Source organism: Pempheris klunzingeri, chromosome 5 (assembly GCF_042242105.1).
Source record: "Pempheris klunzingeri isolate RE-2024b chromosome 5, fPemKlu1.hap1, whole genome shotgun sequence".
NCBI classification, from domain to species: Eukaryota; Metazoa; Chordata; class Actinopteri; order Acropomatiformes; family Pempheridae; genus Pempheris; species Pempheris klunzingeri.
In genome coordinates, this window is record NC_092016.1 from 25,202,139 (window position 1) to 25,218,839 (window position 16,701).

The following is a 16,701-nucleotide window of genomic DNA, read 5'->3' on the forward strand; positions in this document are numbered from 1 at the left end:
ATTAGCTAATATTGCCAGCAGGAATGTATTAGCTAACACATGCTAGCTAGCTAGTGTTAGCTAAGGTTAACACTTGTCTCGGCTATTCTTCCAAACCAGCATATCGTCGTTAAAAGTTAACTCTAGCCCATCCTCTATGTGAAGAAATAATGGCAGAGGGAAACTGACTGGATATGTATGCAATAGGCCCTTTTCACAGAGGACATTTTGATTTGTCACGTAGGAGAAGCACAGGTGTAATAATCAAATGAATGAGGGCCGGATTCCATTTAGCTGCTTTAGTTTCTGGGTACTGGCAAAGTGCATGCTGGTTTATTGTCACAGCTTACTGGGACAGAGCCATCGTTAATGTTACTAATCTCCTACTATGACAAGTCTAAATGTCTGCTGTGAAAAAGGCCTATTTGAATGAATGGAAGTCTTTGCTGAACTAAATCATTTCCAATTGCTGTGTTTTATTTTTCAGTGAAACTTTAATAACGCCTACATTCCATTGAGGTTCTATGTGGAGTTTGCATGTTCTCCCCGTGCTCACGTGGGCTCAGTTTGGCTTCTCCAGCTTCCACCCACAGTCCAAAGACATGCAGGTTAACTGGTGACATTCAAGGATAAGTGGTATAGATAATGGAATGGAATATGCAGTACATATTAATTATGTTTAAAATATTCCAGCTGCCCACCAACTCATCCTGCAGTCCGCAGCATACTCTAACAAACCACTTGATTACCCAAAACATCTTACTCCTCTAAATCATGAGGGAAAAGGATGTCTGGTGCTAAAGCCGGTGGTACAGACACGGTGGGGCACAGAAGCTTTTGTCAAACTAATGGGCTGGTGGACTAGAAATGGGTCACAGCATTACTCAGGAGAAATTGCCAGCCAGACTCTATAATAGAAATGCTGTAATCTTGCTGGTCTGTGATGTAAGGTAAATTTCCCTCATGTGGACTGCAGAATAACCCAAAAATGTCAGGCTTGTGTGAAAATCTGTGTGTGTGTGTGTGTGTGTCTTTGATCAGATCACATTTCTGGAAACAATGAAGAAGTCATTTTTGATGTCCCTGTATAGCCAACAAGACAATAAGAATAGCCTGCACTACAAAACTGTGGAGGATATTGTTACAAAGTTGGCACAAATGTTGTCAGCTGACTGTGGGTCATTTCTGCTCAGGGGAATGACAGGGTTTAGCAGAGACATGAGGAGGAGCAGGAGGGCAGTGGAGGGGGGGTGGGTGGGTGGTGGTTATGAAAGCATTTATTTGCATAGTTACTGAACAAAAGAGAAGGGATGTAGCCTGGCTGACTGGAATTGGCTGTAAATGTAATATAATATAAACGTCAGAAATATAATATTACTCCTCATCCACAGAAGTTTTGACACTGACTGATGTCAGCCTGAGTAGCTGACGGTGAATCGCGACATCTAGTGGTCCAACTGTGAACAGCATGTGAAACATTTTTAATAAATACAATTTAACATCAAAAAATTATAATCAGTGTCTCCCGAAATTCCTTTATCTCTTTCAGGGAGTGAACTGAAAACCTTGGATCTCTTGCTATATTTTTTGATCATTTTATTTGTTCCAACAGGCCAGGGTTTGTCTGATTATCTGTTCGTTGAAGTATCTGATGGGACATATCGAGCATTCAATAAATACATGGTTAACATGGTAAAAAAAGACTGGAGAAGGTCCAATGCTCCTTTTCTGTCCTATCGAAAACATTGTAAATGCAAGCCCCATATTTAGCCAACAAGCAAAAATAATATTCTACACTCTATTAGCTGCTCAAGATAGTCAGGTTTTAAATATTGCCAATGCCTCTCAACGACTTGTCCGTTCTTACTGCGGTTCTCGGAATTCGGGCCTTAAAAGAAGCACTTGAATGCAGCGTGAAGTCCGGGCGGTCTCTTTGAAGTTGACTTTGGCCTGGAGTTGAATCAGCTTTCTGAGGTAACATCGTTATTGGTAATGTATTGCTTTAGTGTAACTACATATTATCTTACAGCTTATAATTGGGTCAAAATAACTCCTTTAATATCACGTAGTTACTTTTTTGTAACTTTTTTGCTTTAGCAGAAGGGCTCTGGGCCCTTCTGCTAAAGCAAACGCACTAACGGTGTTAGTAGTTGCACTTGACGACGGCTTTAGCCAAACCAGACTGAAGACCTGACAGCATTTCAACTCACTTTTCATATGAACTAGTTAAAACTGTAAAAACTCTGAAAAAAAACCCCACAGGATACGATGTACTTTCCCCCAAGTAGCCTATCACTTCTTCAGCCTGACACAGTTACATTGTTGCCGGCTTCATTTGGAACTTAACTTCCTGAATGGAAATGCTGCCAGTTAGCGAAGATACCTTTAACGCAGCACGAAGTGTATTAATACATTTTTTACAGATATCTGCAATCAATTTAGAAAGACAATACGAGCTGAAATAGTTGAGACAAATAGACTTTCATCCTGCTATGTTTCCTATCAGCCCTGTTGGAAAGGCATCATGAATGCAAGGCCTCGGCTGTATTCCATGTAGGAAGTGGGGACTTAGCCTTCTATATGACTCCTTTTTAGCTTTAAGTTGTAATTCATGATGTGCCAGAGAGCTCAGTTTGTCATACAGTAAATAGATAAACAGTAAAGACTATCAGAAAGCCAGTAGAGCTGTTCAGGGTATTATGCAAATGACTCTGGCCCTCTGGGGAAATCCACTATACAGACCTGCTGTCCTATTGATCTATGGAGTGCAGTCTTTTCTCAGCTGAGTTTATCTTCACAGAGGCAGCACGCGCTCGTCACGACTGCCGCCACGTGCCTGGGCTTGATGTTAAACCATAAATGTGATGCATAAAACAGATCTATTTAAAACCTCATTAGGAAGCAAGGCACCAGCTCGGTCTCTCACACAGTTGTGCATTAAATACGCACGCACACATTCACTGAACAAAACTGTTTGGAAGTACGGGTAATAGACAAAGCAACACGAAGCTGCGGAGCGAGCAAATGCATAGAGGCAAAAAGTAAGACAGGGCAGGAATGAAAGCATCCGCATATACAGACAGGGGACTAATGAAAGGAAAGCAGACGGGGATAGATGAGTGGACAGTCACAGCCACCAGATCTCAACCCAGCAGGATCTATCTTTGGAGGCTTGTGGTGAAACAACACCTCACTAAGATACTTTATGTTGTTTTCTTCTTTAATATGCCCGCTATCTGTATACAGATTACTTCATCAATCCCCTGATTGAACAGCAGGGGAGAAGGCAAACGAGAAAATTTAGGCACACGCCACAGCATATATGGCATATGAACAGCAGCAGGGCAGCAGCTAATTACTACCATTATCAATTAATCTACTGATTATGTTCTCAATTAAAAGATTAAACCTTTTGTCTATATAATGTCAGAAAATAGTCTTAATATCTTAATAATATTATTATTTGATTTTCTTCCAACCAACATTTGAAAACAAAAGATATTTAATCTACTATCGCAAGTGACACAGAAAAGAATGAAGTCTTCACATTTCCTCACAAGCAGGAACCAGTGAATGTTTGATGTTTTTGAGTTTTGTAAATCTTATCTTTGTGCTGATCGACTAATCAATACATCGACTTGTCATTGCAGCTCTAAAACAGCAATATTAACCCGTAGATGCCGATAAGTTAAAAGACAAAATCATTACATACTCATTTGTCAGTTTATATTAGGGACACCAAGCTAAATAATTAGCCTGTTAATGGATTAGTCCAACAAGTGAAAATTATTCTAATTTTAGCATTTCAATCATTTTCTTTTTTCAAGCAAGATACCCTGGCCATAAATCACAGGTTCCAGTTAATGAAATGTAAGCACTTGTTGTTTTTTCTGTTTTACTTCAGTGTGAATTTAATATCTCAAAATATCAAAATCTGATCATGTCTCCTCTGAGGAATAATATTGAGATTTCTTTAAGATAAAACTATTACAGTGTAATAAAACAGAAAACCTGCAGATAATTTACTCTCCCGAGGAACCTAAAGTTCAGCTTTTGATGAATTTTGCAGGCTGTTTGGCTTTGTTGCCTGTTGAATTCTATTGTGTTATAATTAGTGGGGCTTCTAATATTTAGTCTACAATCACTGAACTAAAACAAAGCTAATAGAATATGTTAGTTCATAAATGGGTCAAACCAACATCCACACAGAAGGCAAAGCGATAATGGACTTCTACATGATATAAAACAAAGGACACAGCAACAGAATCAGGTAGAAAAGAAGCAGTAGTTAGTGTAGTGATGGGCTTTTATTTTCTCAGTGCAGAAATGTGAGGCTGTAACTGCCAAAGGGAGACATCCCTAGTGGTTTGGTACCACTTTGTTCTAGCACAGAGCTTGTTGATGAGATGCGCGCACATACTCTGTAATAACAACATTAAATTGTAACAGAAATTGTCAGTAAGAGAAATGACAACAACCATCTGTTATGCTGCGTTTCATTTCATGTAGGTTAGTGGATTTATCTTTGCAGGTGTCAGATCGACACAGTTTGAAACAATGTGCTGCTGCTGCTGCTGCTTTTAAAAAACGCTTCCTCTTTCTCCCGAGCAGATGAGCGACCGTGAGGAGACAGACTTCTTCTGGGAATCTTGGACTATGCCTGCGAATAGAAAAAGAAAGAGGAATTCCAAAAAGGACAAAAAAAGCTTAAAACACCAAAACAATAAAACCGCAAAAGCAGATGAGAGCATCAAGAAAAAGAAGAAAAAGTCCAAATTTAAAGACGCGATGGAGGGAAAGAAAGAGAAGAAAAAAGAAAAGAAGAAAAAGAAAAACAGATTGGCTTTGGAACTGGATGGCAGCACAAGGCAAACAAAACCTACTGTGAAGCCGGAAACGCGCAGCAGTGACGAGCCAAAACCTGATCGCCTGACTCAAGACTCCAAGAAGAAAACCAAAAGAAAAAAGAAAGTGGCGTTTGACATATCGCCAGGCTACATCTATGTCAAGCAGCCTAAATTTGTCTCTTCATCTCAGCAGTCTCCCAAAGACAGCAGCCTGTTGGAGGACGAAGCTGTGAGAGACGGAGAGAGCCGCTCACAGGTCACGGTGACGGGGCACAGCCAGGGTCAGACACACCACAATGACTCTCAATGCACCAGTGATGATATCAACAGCCAGGACCTGTTTATCACCCAGAAGACATTCAGAGCGTCACCCTCCCAGCCCTCCAGTGGTGAAGCCTGTGACAAAGCACTTAGTGCAGCTCTTCAAACGTTTACACAGCGAGACAAGCTGGCGCAGACGCAACTGTTCAGTGATGGATCGCGTGCATGTTCACAAGACTCACTTTCCCATCAGCATCACAAACAGACAAACCAGCATGTGCAGAGGCCAAAGACAGAGCAGGTACTTCTCACAGGAAAAGCAGAGCAGTCAAACAAAGCACATCAGGACTCCGAACCTTCTCTCCAGACACAGATGGAGTTAAACACAGACCCCACTGAGGAGAAAACAGTATCAGGTCCTGTCCACGTAAAGCCCAGGGGGGAGAATCCGTACCTGGATGAGCCTGTTGCTGTAAACCCCTCTCCAGATGTCACAAAGTCAAAGAAACATTCGTGCACTTCACGCCAGCAGTCTCCTTCATGTCTTCAGCACACACATGAGCCATCTGTGCACCCCCCAGTGTTCATGAGAAGCACTTCCACACAGACGGAAAACTTCTTCACCACCGAACTCTCCCTCTATCTCAGCTTCTGCCGAAACAGTAGAGCGACCGCACACTTCGAGGACTTGAAACCTTTGGACCTGAGCCTGACTCACAGGGCCAGAAAAGACCTTGGGGTGCATTTGTCAGCAAAGACATCGTCAGGAGAGATCAAAGGGGGCACCCCCGGTGAGCCCACCCTGCATCCATCTTGTTCTTCAGACGTGAGAGAGGTGGAGGTAAAGAAAGAGCCTTCTGGGCGACGTCCTAGGCTCACGAGCACACAAGTCAAATGTGAAGTGAGTCCGCAGTCAGAGTCTGATCCCAAGTCTGCGGACACGACGGCCTCCAGCGAGGACAGCGAGCCCCCCTGTCGCACTGGCAAAGTGGACCTGGCCCAGGTGATACTATGATACTCTAGCCACTGTTCACTGTAGTACACTGGCCCCACAGCCACTGAATGTTTTATCTTTGTCAGTCCACAGTGTTTCATCTCGGAATTCAACCTTTGTATAAAATGTGAGAGATGATACCTACATTCACTGCATTCTACAGTTTTTTTTCTTAATTGTTTGCACGCTTTCCTGAAAGCATAGCTCATATTTTCTTAGCTTGCAAGGCAGCTGAATCATGGGAATAACCATCTTCCCAGGCTCTAAGTTACGTGCTTGGAAATGAACCACAATGGTTTGGCCCAATCAGCGTAAGCTGCTGGTTGTCTGAAAAGATGTTAGCGCAGATGCTGCTGAAGCATCAGTTCTATCTGAACTGGACAGAAATTCTTTATTGAAAAAAGAGCAAAGAATGACAACAGGTATAAATGTGTTATGAGGTTCGTTGAGCTGATTGGTTGAAGTTAGTCTGTGTTTGAAAGATGTTTCATCCAATCACCTGCTAAGTATTTTTTTAGAACATCCCGCCCCTTTACAAAGAGTTTCTATGGATGATCTCCCAGATGGCTGTGTGTAATAAGCCATCTGGTGTGTCAGGTGACTCATTCTCAGAACTCTACTCTCAAACCCAGAAACACACACACACACACACACACACACACACACAAAAGGCAAAAGTCTCCTGCAAAACAAAACTCTGCATTCAAAACAATGTTCTAAATGACATTTTATGATCAAATAACACACAGACACACTGTGATTTGAACAGACATTACTAAGAACCAGACTTCTACTTCCTTCTCCCGTTCCCCTCTTCTTGCTCTTCCTCTCTCTTCCATCGCCCCAAAACAGAAGAGCTCACCTGTGCAACATGTGTATGCCCAGATTTTATCCATGAACTTTGTGCTGAATGTAGAGAAGTGTGTGTGGTCGTGTTTTTAAAGGTGAGCTTTAGAACTGCTGCTTAAGCGTAAAGCAGGAAATGTCCTCGTATTTTAAATTACTTCAGGGGGTTGGTACATGAGTTACCTGTTTTAGGTGGAGAGTGAAAAATATTGACAAAAAAGTCAAACTATTTGTTTTTGTAAACTGCTGCTGTACAAAAAAATATCGGACTTTGAATCCATGTGAAATAATGTGAGATGATGCAGAAATCTAACCATTACATCACTACACTCAAAGGATGAGGCTGGTGACATTCTGTTTTTTCCTTAATTCCCATGAAAAGACCAAAATAAACAATGACTGTGTCCTTTCTGTTTGACTTTAGGTCAGAGCAGTGCAGATGAGACTCAACGAGTCCTTCTTTTTCAAGACAAAAGGAGAGGGGCAGTCACCCAGGTCGGCGTCTCCTCTGATGAAACTCGCTCAGGGCAGGGAGGTGAAAAGCAGGAAAGGCCACTGAGGCTTCTGGGCACTAACCTTCAGTCAGCGGCCGGCTGCCTCTTTCTTCCTTTTTCTGCTGAACGCCCTTTATTTCATGGAGAGCAGCCAGGTATCAGATTAACACGCCAATTAGAATTTGACTCCTGATCAAAACTCAACCTGACCCTCGTCCTTGAGAGAAGGATCTCTGAGCAGAGAGCTGTGATGTAAACACTGTGAAGGCAGTAAAGAGTAGAAATTCTTATAGTCATGGCAGGTGTTACTAGGTGTCATCTTGAACAATGACAACAGAGGAATTTCAGTCCCAAAATGAACTCATTATTAGTATGTGTTAGTGGTGACGTTAAGCAACTGTCAGTTGTTTGGACTTTCAAGTTTTATTTCCCTCCAGTGTTGTTGGTAGGGTTCTAAGAGCACAGGTTGTGCGTGTTGCTTCTTTGAATAGGACTTTAGGCTTTTTGAAACTATGTCAAATTGCAGTTCACAGCTTCAGTGTTTGTCTGTTCTGTATGAAAGTGAGCGGTCTTTCATCAATTAAAGTTTATTTAATGAGAAGAGACAGTGGTTTACATGCTGTACAATCTGTACGATATTCTGTCGGAGTTTTAACAGCGTTTCTCCAAACTACCCAGTGAAGTTTCAGTACTAAGCTATGTCCTATTACCTTCATTCATTTCTGCTCAAACAATGTGAACTAGGTCAAGGTTCAAAACCAGCACGAGATGTTTAGGATTAATGTCCTACTCTGACAAAGGTCAACAGGGGCTGCTTTTTACAGCTTTTGCGGCTGTAACATATCATCATTCTGTCTTTTAAACAAACTGATTACCAGTAATCAAAAGAAAATAATCTATTATTTAATTTATTAATATTTTTGCCAGTTGCTACAAACAACAGCTCTCCATTTTAAAAAAAACTTAAAGGACAGCATTAAAGGAAAGACCTGCCCATGGCTCATCCCAAACCTGACCTATTTTAACAGAAAGCATTGTAATATATGTGTTGCTGCTTTTCCTCTCCTCCAGTGGAGCTGTGCCTGTGCTGCACTGATATGTTAAACCATCTAGTTTTATCTTTTATCAACCACAAAACAAAACGGCTCAAGAAGTGCAAAAGTACATCACTAACAGGTGATTTAATAGTACCGAAGAGGTTTCAGGTGCATTTCTCCTCTAGCAGAACCGAGTCAGAACAGCCTAGTTGTGTCTAAAGAGCTTGATCCCCATCCAGCTCCAGAGGTGGAAGAAGACGTAGACGGGGATGGTGACGGGCAGCAGCAGGCTGTAGAAACACAGACTGCTGCTGCTGGTGCAGCCTTGAGGGAAGTTCTCGTCCACTGCAGCAGAATAGAACAAACCAAAGAGGGACACTATGGGGACCAGCCCCACCATCATGGACAGAGAGAACATGCTGGCAGATGTGTTCTGATGCCGGCTACTACTGGAGTGAAAGAATATCTGAGGTGATGAATGACTTGTAGCGAGGTGGCTAGAGTGCAGCACAGTTTGGTATCTGAGATGAGCAGGATCCAGTTACAGAGTAACAGACGTTCTCTCCAGCCTTTAACTCGTCAACGTGCAGTCGGCTTGCTTGGGTCTGCTGAGGGTGTAGCGCTGGAGTTTCTAGTCCTGTGTTGGTGTGCTTGAGGTGTCTTTCTGGAGGAGTCTGGCCTCCTGAGGGATCATGTTGGGGATGCCGTCAATGATGGGATAGGCGATGCCGAGCTCCTCGTTGATCAGCTCATTGGTCTTAGCCTCGTACCTGTGCAGGAACAAGAGCAGCAGCACCTTTTACCGCAGTTTGTAACATTTAGACATAGAAGCTGAGCGGGAAGGTATTTCATTGTACAGTGACTCAGAGCTGAAGTCATCATGTTTCCCACAACACCTGGATTTTTTTAATTTATTTTAACTTATGTCACAGAATCAGGTAACAAATTGAATGTAACATCAGTTGAGTTACGGGGTACATTCACTGATTCACAGTGCTAAAGTACAGAAGTACATTAGTCCAATTTTGAGGGCACTGCAGCTCATCTTTAACTGACTAATTAGTTTCTAGTTACTTTGAATATAACAAAATATATTCAACAAATAAATGATTATTAGCATACATCAAGATAAGAGTTTTGTGATCAGACCCTTTACTTCAGTAACAGTGTTAATACAATAATCTGGAACTACTCCATTACAAGTGCATGAATAATTCTACTCTAATACGTTTTATTATATTTACTTTAATGCTTCTATAAAATGTAGAAAGTTCAAGTTAAATACTGGTCACTTCAACATTTACTAAAATGAGACCGAAGATCTCCATTTTAAAAAGTAACCATTAGTTAAACTGAAGTGCGCAGTAAAAACGAAGGTTCCTCAAAATCCTACTTCGGTGAGGATCTTGAGGAGAAACACTTAGTTTCAGTCCAGTCTGTGAGCTGTGGAGCAGCTTGCCTTTAGTCACTAGTTCAGTGACACTGACTGTAACACTGACTTCTAGATGGAAAGCAGCGCTGTGGGACAGCAGTAGGATCATTAACAGTAACAGTGAGGTGCTGACAGTTTAGAAGCACCACCAGTGTCTGCCTCACCTCAGCGGCTTCTTGGACAGCGGACACACCAGGAAGTCGAGCAGGGAGGCGTCGAAAGGCCGCGGCTCTTCGTCCTTGACGCCGGAGAAGCTCCTGACCGACAGCGGGGCGGCTGCCACCCTCCAGGCTAAAGAGCGGTCAGCGCGAACCGTCTCTGTCACAAACCTACCGAAAACATTCCTGAACATGACCGTATCTGACCGGCAGCTAGCGGACACTCCCGACAGGAAGCAGCTGGACAGAAACGGTGTCACCGGAATATGAGTCCTCTTCCTGTGAACTGAAAAACGCCTGCAATCAGTTCCGCTCGTTTAATGCTGTACATAGACTGTATGCTTCTTTAGCAGCGACCTCATAAGAGATATACGAGACCGCTTTAACTGTTTATCTAATAACTATTTAAGATGTCACATGTATGGTATTACATATAATTATTACTCTAATACTAGAGAATGATTGTGTGTACTGTTTCCACATTTGTCCGCATGGTGGCAGTGTTGTATTGTTGGGCAATAAAGACAACGTGTGTGATTTGATCAGAATATGAAAAAACAAACAAACATTAAAACTATATGAATTGCACTATAACTATAATGGACACTACACTGTGTCTGTCAGTTGCGTTCATCATTAAATTACACCTTAGTGAATGATAAAAGCACAGATACCACATCAGCTGTGTTACGTGGAAGACGCTAATGGAAGTACACATTTTGTGGATTCCACATGAGTGACTGATTGAACTGTAGTTTCACTGAAGCCCCATGGACATCCTGAAGTTGATTTCCCAGCAGGTTGTATCTATACAATATTAAATATTGTCAGAGAGGCCTGTGCCAGCCAGTGCAGAATGCATTCCCCCATCCATATGGCTGAAGATATTGCTCTGAGACTTTCTTGGCAGGGCCCCAACTTGTTTTAAAACTGCTTCTAGCTGTAATATATCCCACTGCTCGGTACATGACAGACCTGCTAATACAGTTTTTTTCTTTTTTTCCTTGCTGACAGGCCTTGAATACACGAGTGTAGTGCTGTAGCTGTGTACCTCTTTTTCGTTGGTCTGTTTACTCATGAGAGGTATCCATCATCTCTGACATATTCCACCGAGCACTAGGGCTGAAATAATACTGCAGGAGGGTGACATGTGGCTGATGCTCATTGTGGAAACTGAACTAGTCACCTTTGAAATAAAAACACAGAAACAAAATTAAACACAGTTGCATACAAGATGTGTTTGACAGGTTAGTTAAAGTTAGATCAGACTAATTACATGTAAAAAATGTATTCCACAGAACATCTGCAGATGACCAGCCAGCCAATGAAAGTCCCCATGCTCTGATCTAATTTAACACAACATTGCTCTTGAAGTGTCTAGTCTAGTCAAGTCAAATTTTATCTATACGCGCCAAAATCACAGATCAGAATTTGCCTCACGGAGCTTTACAATCTGTATAGCACACGACTCCCTCTGTTCTCGCACCCTCGATTCAGATAAGAAGAAGCTCCCCAAACAGGGAGAAAAAATGGAAGAATCCTCAGGAAGAGCAACAGAGGAGGGATCCCTCTCCGAGGACAGACACGCAATAGATGCCACGTGTACAGAACAAGTGCTGATGAAGTTTCACACAGATGATCAGAGAGATATTTTGGAGGGAACATTATCTATGTCAAAAAGCTGGATAACTCTCAGCTATCTTTGCTCATTTCATATGTTTAAAGCCCGTGGCCTTTGTGGTTTCACCAGGTCGTCAGAAAACACAAAGTGAGGGGCCACGGCTAATCCCAGCAAGAAAACAGAAACAGAACGAGCAGAACAGCTTCTATGTTTCCATACAGCGGAGATTACAGCTAAAAAGTTTCAAGATGAGAATGCTGCCCAAAGGAGAAACCAACAGTAGCGATGATGTATTTTGCACACTGTTACGCTTACAAAACTTCCTGGGAGTTGTAATTTTGTTGTGTGCTAAAAAATAAATTGTTGTGTAACTTTGTTCAAGCTGCTATCATCAAGGTCTTTCTATTAACAATGGATCAAATGCCTGGGTGAACGTGTGATGCCCGCCCAGCACTGAACAGCACACAGAATTAGCAACTAGCTCATGAACACTGTGGAGCATTTATCTGCTAAAGGGCCAGAGATTTTTCTCAGGAGGTGGTGGAGACCAAAACAGAGCCAAAAGGAGAGCGACTAATGACACTGCCTATCTGCTGGATGCCTAACCAAAAGGTAACTGTGCTAGTGTTGTCTTTTGGTCCCGTTTGGTCAAAAAATCAGTTCATGCAGATTGAAAATCACAAAGGATACTAAAAGCAGCTGTAGTTCATTGATTCTCACCGGGGGGTCTGTGGCAGTCTGCCAGGGGATTTGTCAAAAGTTTTCAGATTCATTCATTAAACTGTCAAGATATAAAAAAAATAGATATTTTGACTTTTTATTTTATTTTTTTGTACTAAAGGCTTTGTAGTGTAGCAATTAATATCTGAATCTTTAAATCTAAAATACACTGATTGTGTTCTAATCTAACAAATCTATAACTCGCTCACGCTACTCAAGCATGCGTCTCCTGTTACCATGGAAACAACAATTGGCAGTCATGAAGACGGGTGGAGTTTTCAAATGACTGGTTATGGCAACACATAAAGTAAATGAAAAACGAAGAGCCAAAAAAAAGTAAATACAATGACGTCTATCTCCAGTATGGCTTTTTTATTGTACGGGAGGCTGAAATGTCTTTAGGCAATAAAACCTGACAAATGTGTTTCATTTAGCTTTTTTTATTTCAAGTATACACTCTGTGTGTCTGTATATGTCCCGAAAACACTTCAGATTAGCTTGTTCCTTTTGATTTGCCTTTGATTGTTGCACAGATACAGTCTTACTGGCAACTTATTGAATTGATGTCTGTTACATTGTTTTATGGGTGCTCTGTGTTGTGGTGGTGCACATGTCTAACATCTTTCTAAAACATCTCTCTCGTGTTTTCACATAACTGAAGGCCTTTACACACCAACAGCTGTGCGGATTTTGATGCACCTGACTATTCACATCAAGTGTGAATAGGTTCTAAGTTAAACTATCACGGTTCTAAAAAAAAAAAAATGCATAAAAGAGAGAGACAAAGATCAGGCTTTTTAACTCACTCACTACAAATCTCTAAATCATTCAGTAAATCATCTGCCCACGGCCTAAAAACAGCAAAGCTATTAGAGGGAAGCACTAACTTACTAAAGCTGTAAAGTAACACAGAAATTCGATCCATGAAGGTGTTGCAGCCAGAGACTCAGAAGTAGTAGTATAACGTTCTTTATTTCCGCACTTTAATCAAAAAAAGAAAGCTCGATAGCTTTGTGCTAACTACTGCAACGTAACATTCCAACAACGGAGGAAGCGAAGTTTTTGTAGTACTTTTCCCTTTGATCACACAAAAGGGAGTTCTGCAAAGATCACATGATCCACTATGGTAGATGTTTTGAATATGACAATAGCATGCATTGTGCGAATATTAAAAATATGAATAAATAAAATGAGAAAATAGTTTTAACCCTTTATAGGGCACTCATTGAAAGACCCTACACCATTACTGGTGGTCATTACAAGACTTTTTTACTTTTGTGAGTTTTTCAAAAAAAAAAGTCAATTTTATGGTGAAATTCAAGGTCAGTGAAGTCACCATATATGGTTTCTTGCCGGTCTGTCATGTAGCCTGATTGTTGCTGATTGGCTTGGAGAAATCTCATAGTTCTACTGCCTCATGGTGAGGCAAGGGGGGGGGGGCATTTTGAACTCCCACTTACGTTACCAAATATGATCCCTTGCCTGATAAAGGGTCAATAAATCACGTTTAGTGTGTAAAGGCCTTAGGACTAGAAGTGCCAAAAAAGGCAATGGCACGCTATTCCAAGGGACATGGGGGGGACATGGGGGGTCTCAGGTATTCTCTCTATCTTGTAAGGGTTCCTTAGCTGAAAAAAACCCCAGACCCGCTGCTGTAATTGAGCCTCACTTATCTTGAAATATAGCTGCCTGGAGGTAATGTCAGGCCTTCAGGTCTTTATTCCACTGCAGCTTGCACCTTTCATCTATACACTCGGTGTGTGATAACCTCCAGGGCTTCTGTGTCAGGCCAATAACCGAAATGGAAACAGGGGCTATGTTACACACAGCGTGATGCTACGTTTGCCAGAATCATGTTGCTGCACATGTTGGGTGGGGTGCTGACTTCAAGGATGAATGTATGAATCACTACTTTGGTGTTATGCGACGACGTCAGTGAACCATACCTGACAATAGCAGCCGAGGTCAGTGATGGTTTCAAGCCATTGGTCGCAGTGTTCTGACCGATATCTCAGACATGTAAGAAAAAGCTTGACTGGGAGTTCGATCCAAAAAGGCTTCATGGCTCCCCAGTGACAGCCTCCTCACCAACAGGCGGCTCGGACTTGGCAGGGAAGTTAGAGGGTCCCTGCCAGAGTTGTTACAACACTAATAACTCCTAAGCTTTCTGGGCAGGGAAAAGGAGCTCTCATAATCTCTCTGCCATCAACAGGAATGCTACTCTGCGCATCATCAGCGATGTTGCCTTAAATCGGCTCGCTGCATCAGACCTTCATGGATGTGTGCACAGGGCCCCGTGTCCCAGTTTGGGAGATTGTTTATGTGTTAGATTTTCCACCCATGGTGAGTTTTTTCTGCGTGCAGGAGATCCTCAGAGACAGCCGAGCGATGCACAATTCACAGCAGCTTCTTTTCATGCCTCTCTGTATTTCCCCTACAAGTGGGAGAAAGAGCCGTGCTTGGAAGGCGGCAGCGCGGGCGTTGCGCGCTCAGAAGCAGAGTGAGGGGCTTTTCATAGCCCGCACGGTGCCTTCTGACAGACTCTTCATCAAGCCCACTCCTCCCAGGGATATCTGACAGGACTTTCATCAATCCCACACCTTCGCTGACCTTATCCGTGCCACTCAGACACGAGGGTTCTTGGTAACGACTTCTTAGACTGCTTCAGATTCTGTTTTCAGGTTTGCCGTCTTGGCTTCTATTGAGGAGACGTCTTCAAGCGTCTAATGCAGCGACACACTTGACAGAGCTTTCACAGTCTGATGGTGAAATCTGATGCTTGTTTTATTATTTGTCCTATTTTTCCTCCAGGCAGCTGTCATGGCGAACGGACTGGATTCTGCATGCTTTTTTTTTTTTAATGACGACACCTTTAAACAGGCTGTCACCACATAATAGAATATTTTCACTCATTAGTCTAATTACCGCTGACCCACATACGGAGTGAATGGTAATGCCAAATGATCCCTCCCCAGTTTCCACTATATTAACAAAGTAAAAGCCTTCATTTCCACATTTTATTATCGCATCCTATTTGTAGGAATCCACTTACAAGTCCATTTCGTAGCTGCCTCAGGACTCACCGAGCCGAAGTTATGTTTGCCTAACTGCAAAGATAACTAATACTTAAAATGTTATCTCTGCTCTACACACAGAATTGGAATAAAAAATGTTAATATAATGCATTCTTGAGTTCCCCATATGTGGCCCGCAGGAACTTATTCCACAAAATGAGAATCTTTTTGCGAAATTGAATGGCGTATGAGAATTCAATGTCATTCCATTCTGAGTTTGAGTTCTGATGGGTTCCTCGCTGAGCGTAGGTTTTATCCAATTAGAAACAGGAGATTAGGCATTTTTCCTGCCAGGAGAGCTTTCATTTCCATGCTGAAATATTGCTGATGTAGCATTTGCCGCTTAATCTGATAATCAGATCCCCAAGGACTTCCTTCTCCCCCGCCTTTCACGTCTCCCATGGACCCTTAATCCTCCTCTCTCATGCCCTTCCCTCCTCTTTCTGCACCCCTTATCTTCTCCCCGTTTCTACTTTTCTCCCCCCCCACCACCCGTCCCTCTCTGCTTTTTTTTTTTTTGTCCCATTTCCTCCCACACTTCTCCCCTCTCCCAGTCAACATGTTCCACAGCCAGCGAAGATAAAAACCTAAGCTCTTGCTAATGCACCTGATTGATAGACAGGCACAGATCCAATGAAGCGCTGCCCTTCAATTTGGCCTCCGTGGTCACCTGGCAACAGTGCTCACCAAGTGCACCCTTCAATTAAGTCCCAGCAGTTGCTCAGCAGAAGTGTGAGCCAATGAGGCGTGAGCAAAGGTTGACGCCGCATCATTACCGCTCCCTTTGAGGACCCAGAGTGCCTCGCTGGCTTTAATCACTCAGCCGCCGTTTAGTGCTACGTTGCTGCATGGATGTGCGTGTTTATTATTGTGCAAGCTCGCGGTTCATTGGATGTGCGAGGTTTACAACACACTTGATGTTATGAGAGGTTCTGAGACTTGTTTATGAGGTGTTCATGGCAACTCCTCCAAACAATATAGGTGCTTTTATGGCAAGTCGTCCACGGAAATGCTTTATCGCTTATAGATGAAGTGTAGAGCTGTTTTGATGCCTGGGCATACTCATGCATCACTGTAATCCTTTAAGAAGGCACTGTGTTCCTCTTTAGTGAAGACACATCCTCTCCATAATGGTATCTATTAAAAGATGCGATGGCAGCAGGGGAAAAGTGAATTAAAGAGACGGAAGCAAGAGGTCTGAGCAAGGAGGAGTGAGAGGAAGAGGGAGGGACGGCAGA

At 42.5% G+C, this 16,701-nt stretch overlaps 1 protein-coding gene across 1 annotated transcript; it reads right to left on the bottom strand.

Annotated features, from left to right (window-relative positions):
- Nucleotides 1-8,874: 8,874 nt before the first annotated feature.
- pyurf (PIGY upstream open reading frame) lies at nt 8,875-10,283 on the bottom strand. The gene is made up of 2 exons (XM_070830786.1): nt 10,055-10,283; nt 8,875-9,228 (listed from the first exon to the last, which is right to left on the bottom strand). The coding sequence occupies exons 1-2, from the start codon at nt 10,240-10,242 to the stop codon at nt 9,090-9,092; spliced, it is 327 nt and encodes a 108-aa protein (XP_070686887.1). The 5' UTR covers nt 10,243-10,283; the 3' UTR covers nt 8,875-9,089.
- Nucleotides 10,284-16,701: the final 6,418 nt, after the last annotated feature.

Bases quoted from the DNA above. Each gene is read 5' to 3' on its own strand.
- pyurf (XM_070830786.1), bottom strand. From the start codon at position 10,242: ATGTTCAGGAATGTTTTCGGTAGGTTTGTGACAGAGACGGTTCGCGCT. The intron at 9,229-10,054 runs GTGAGGCAGACA...GTTCCTGCACAG, and splicing joins CTGTCCAAGAAGCCGCTGAG to GTACGAGGCTAAGACCAATG.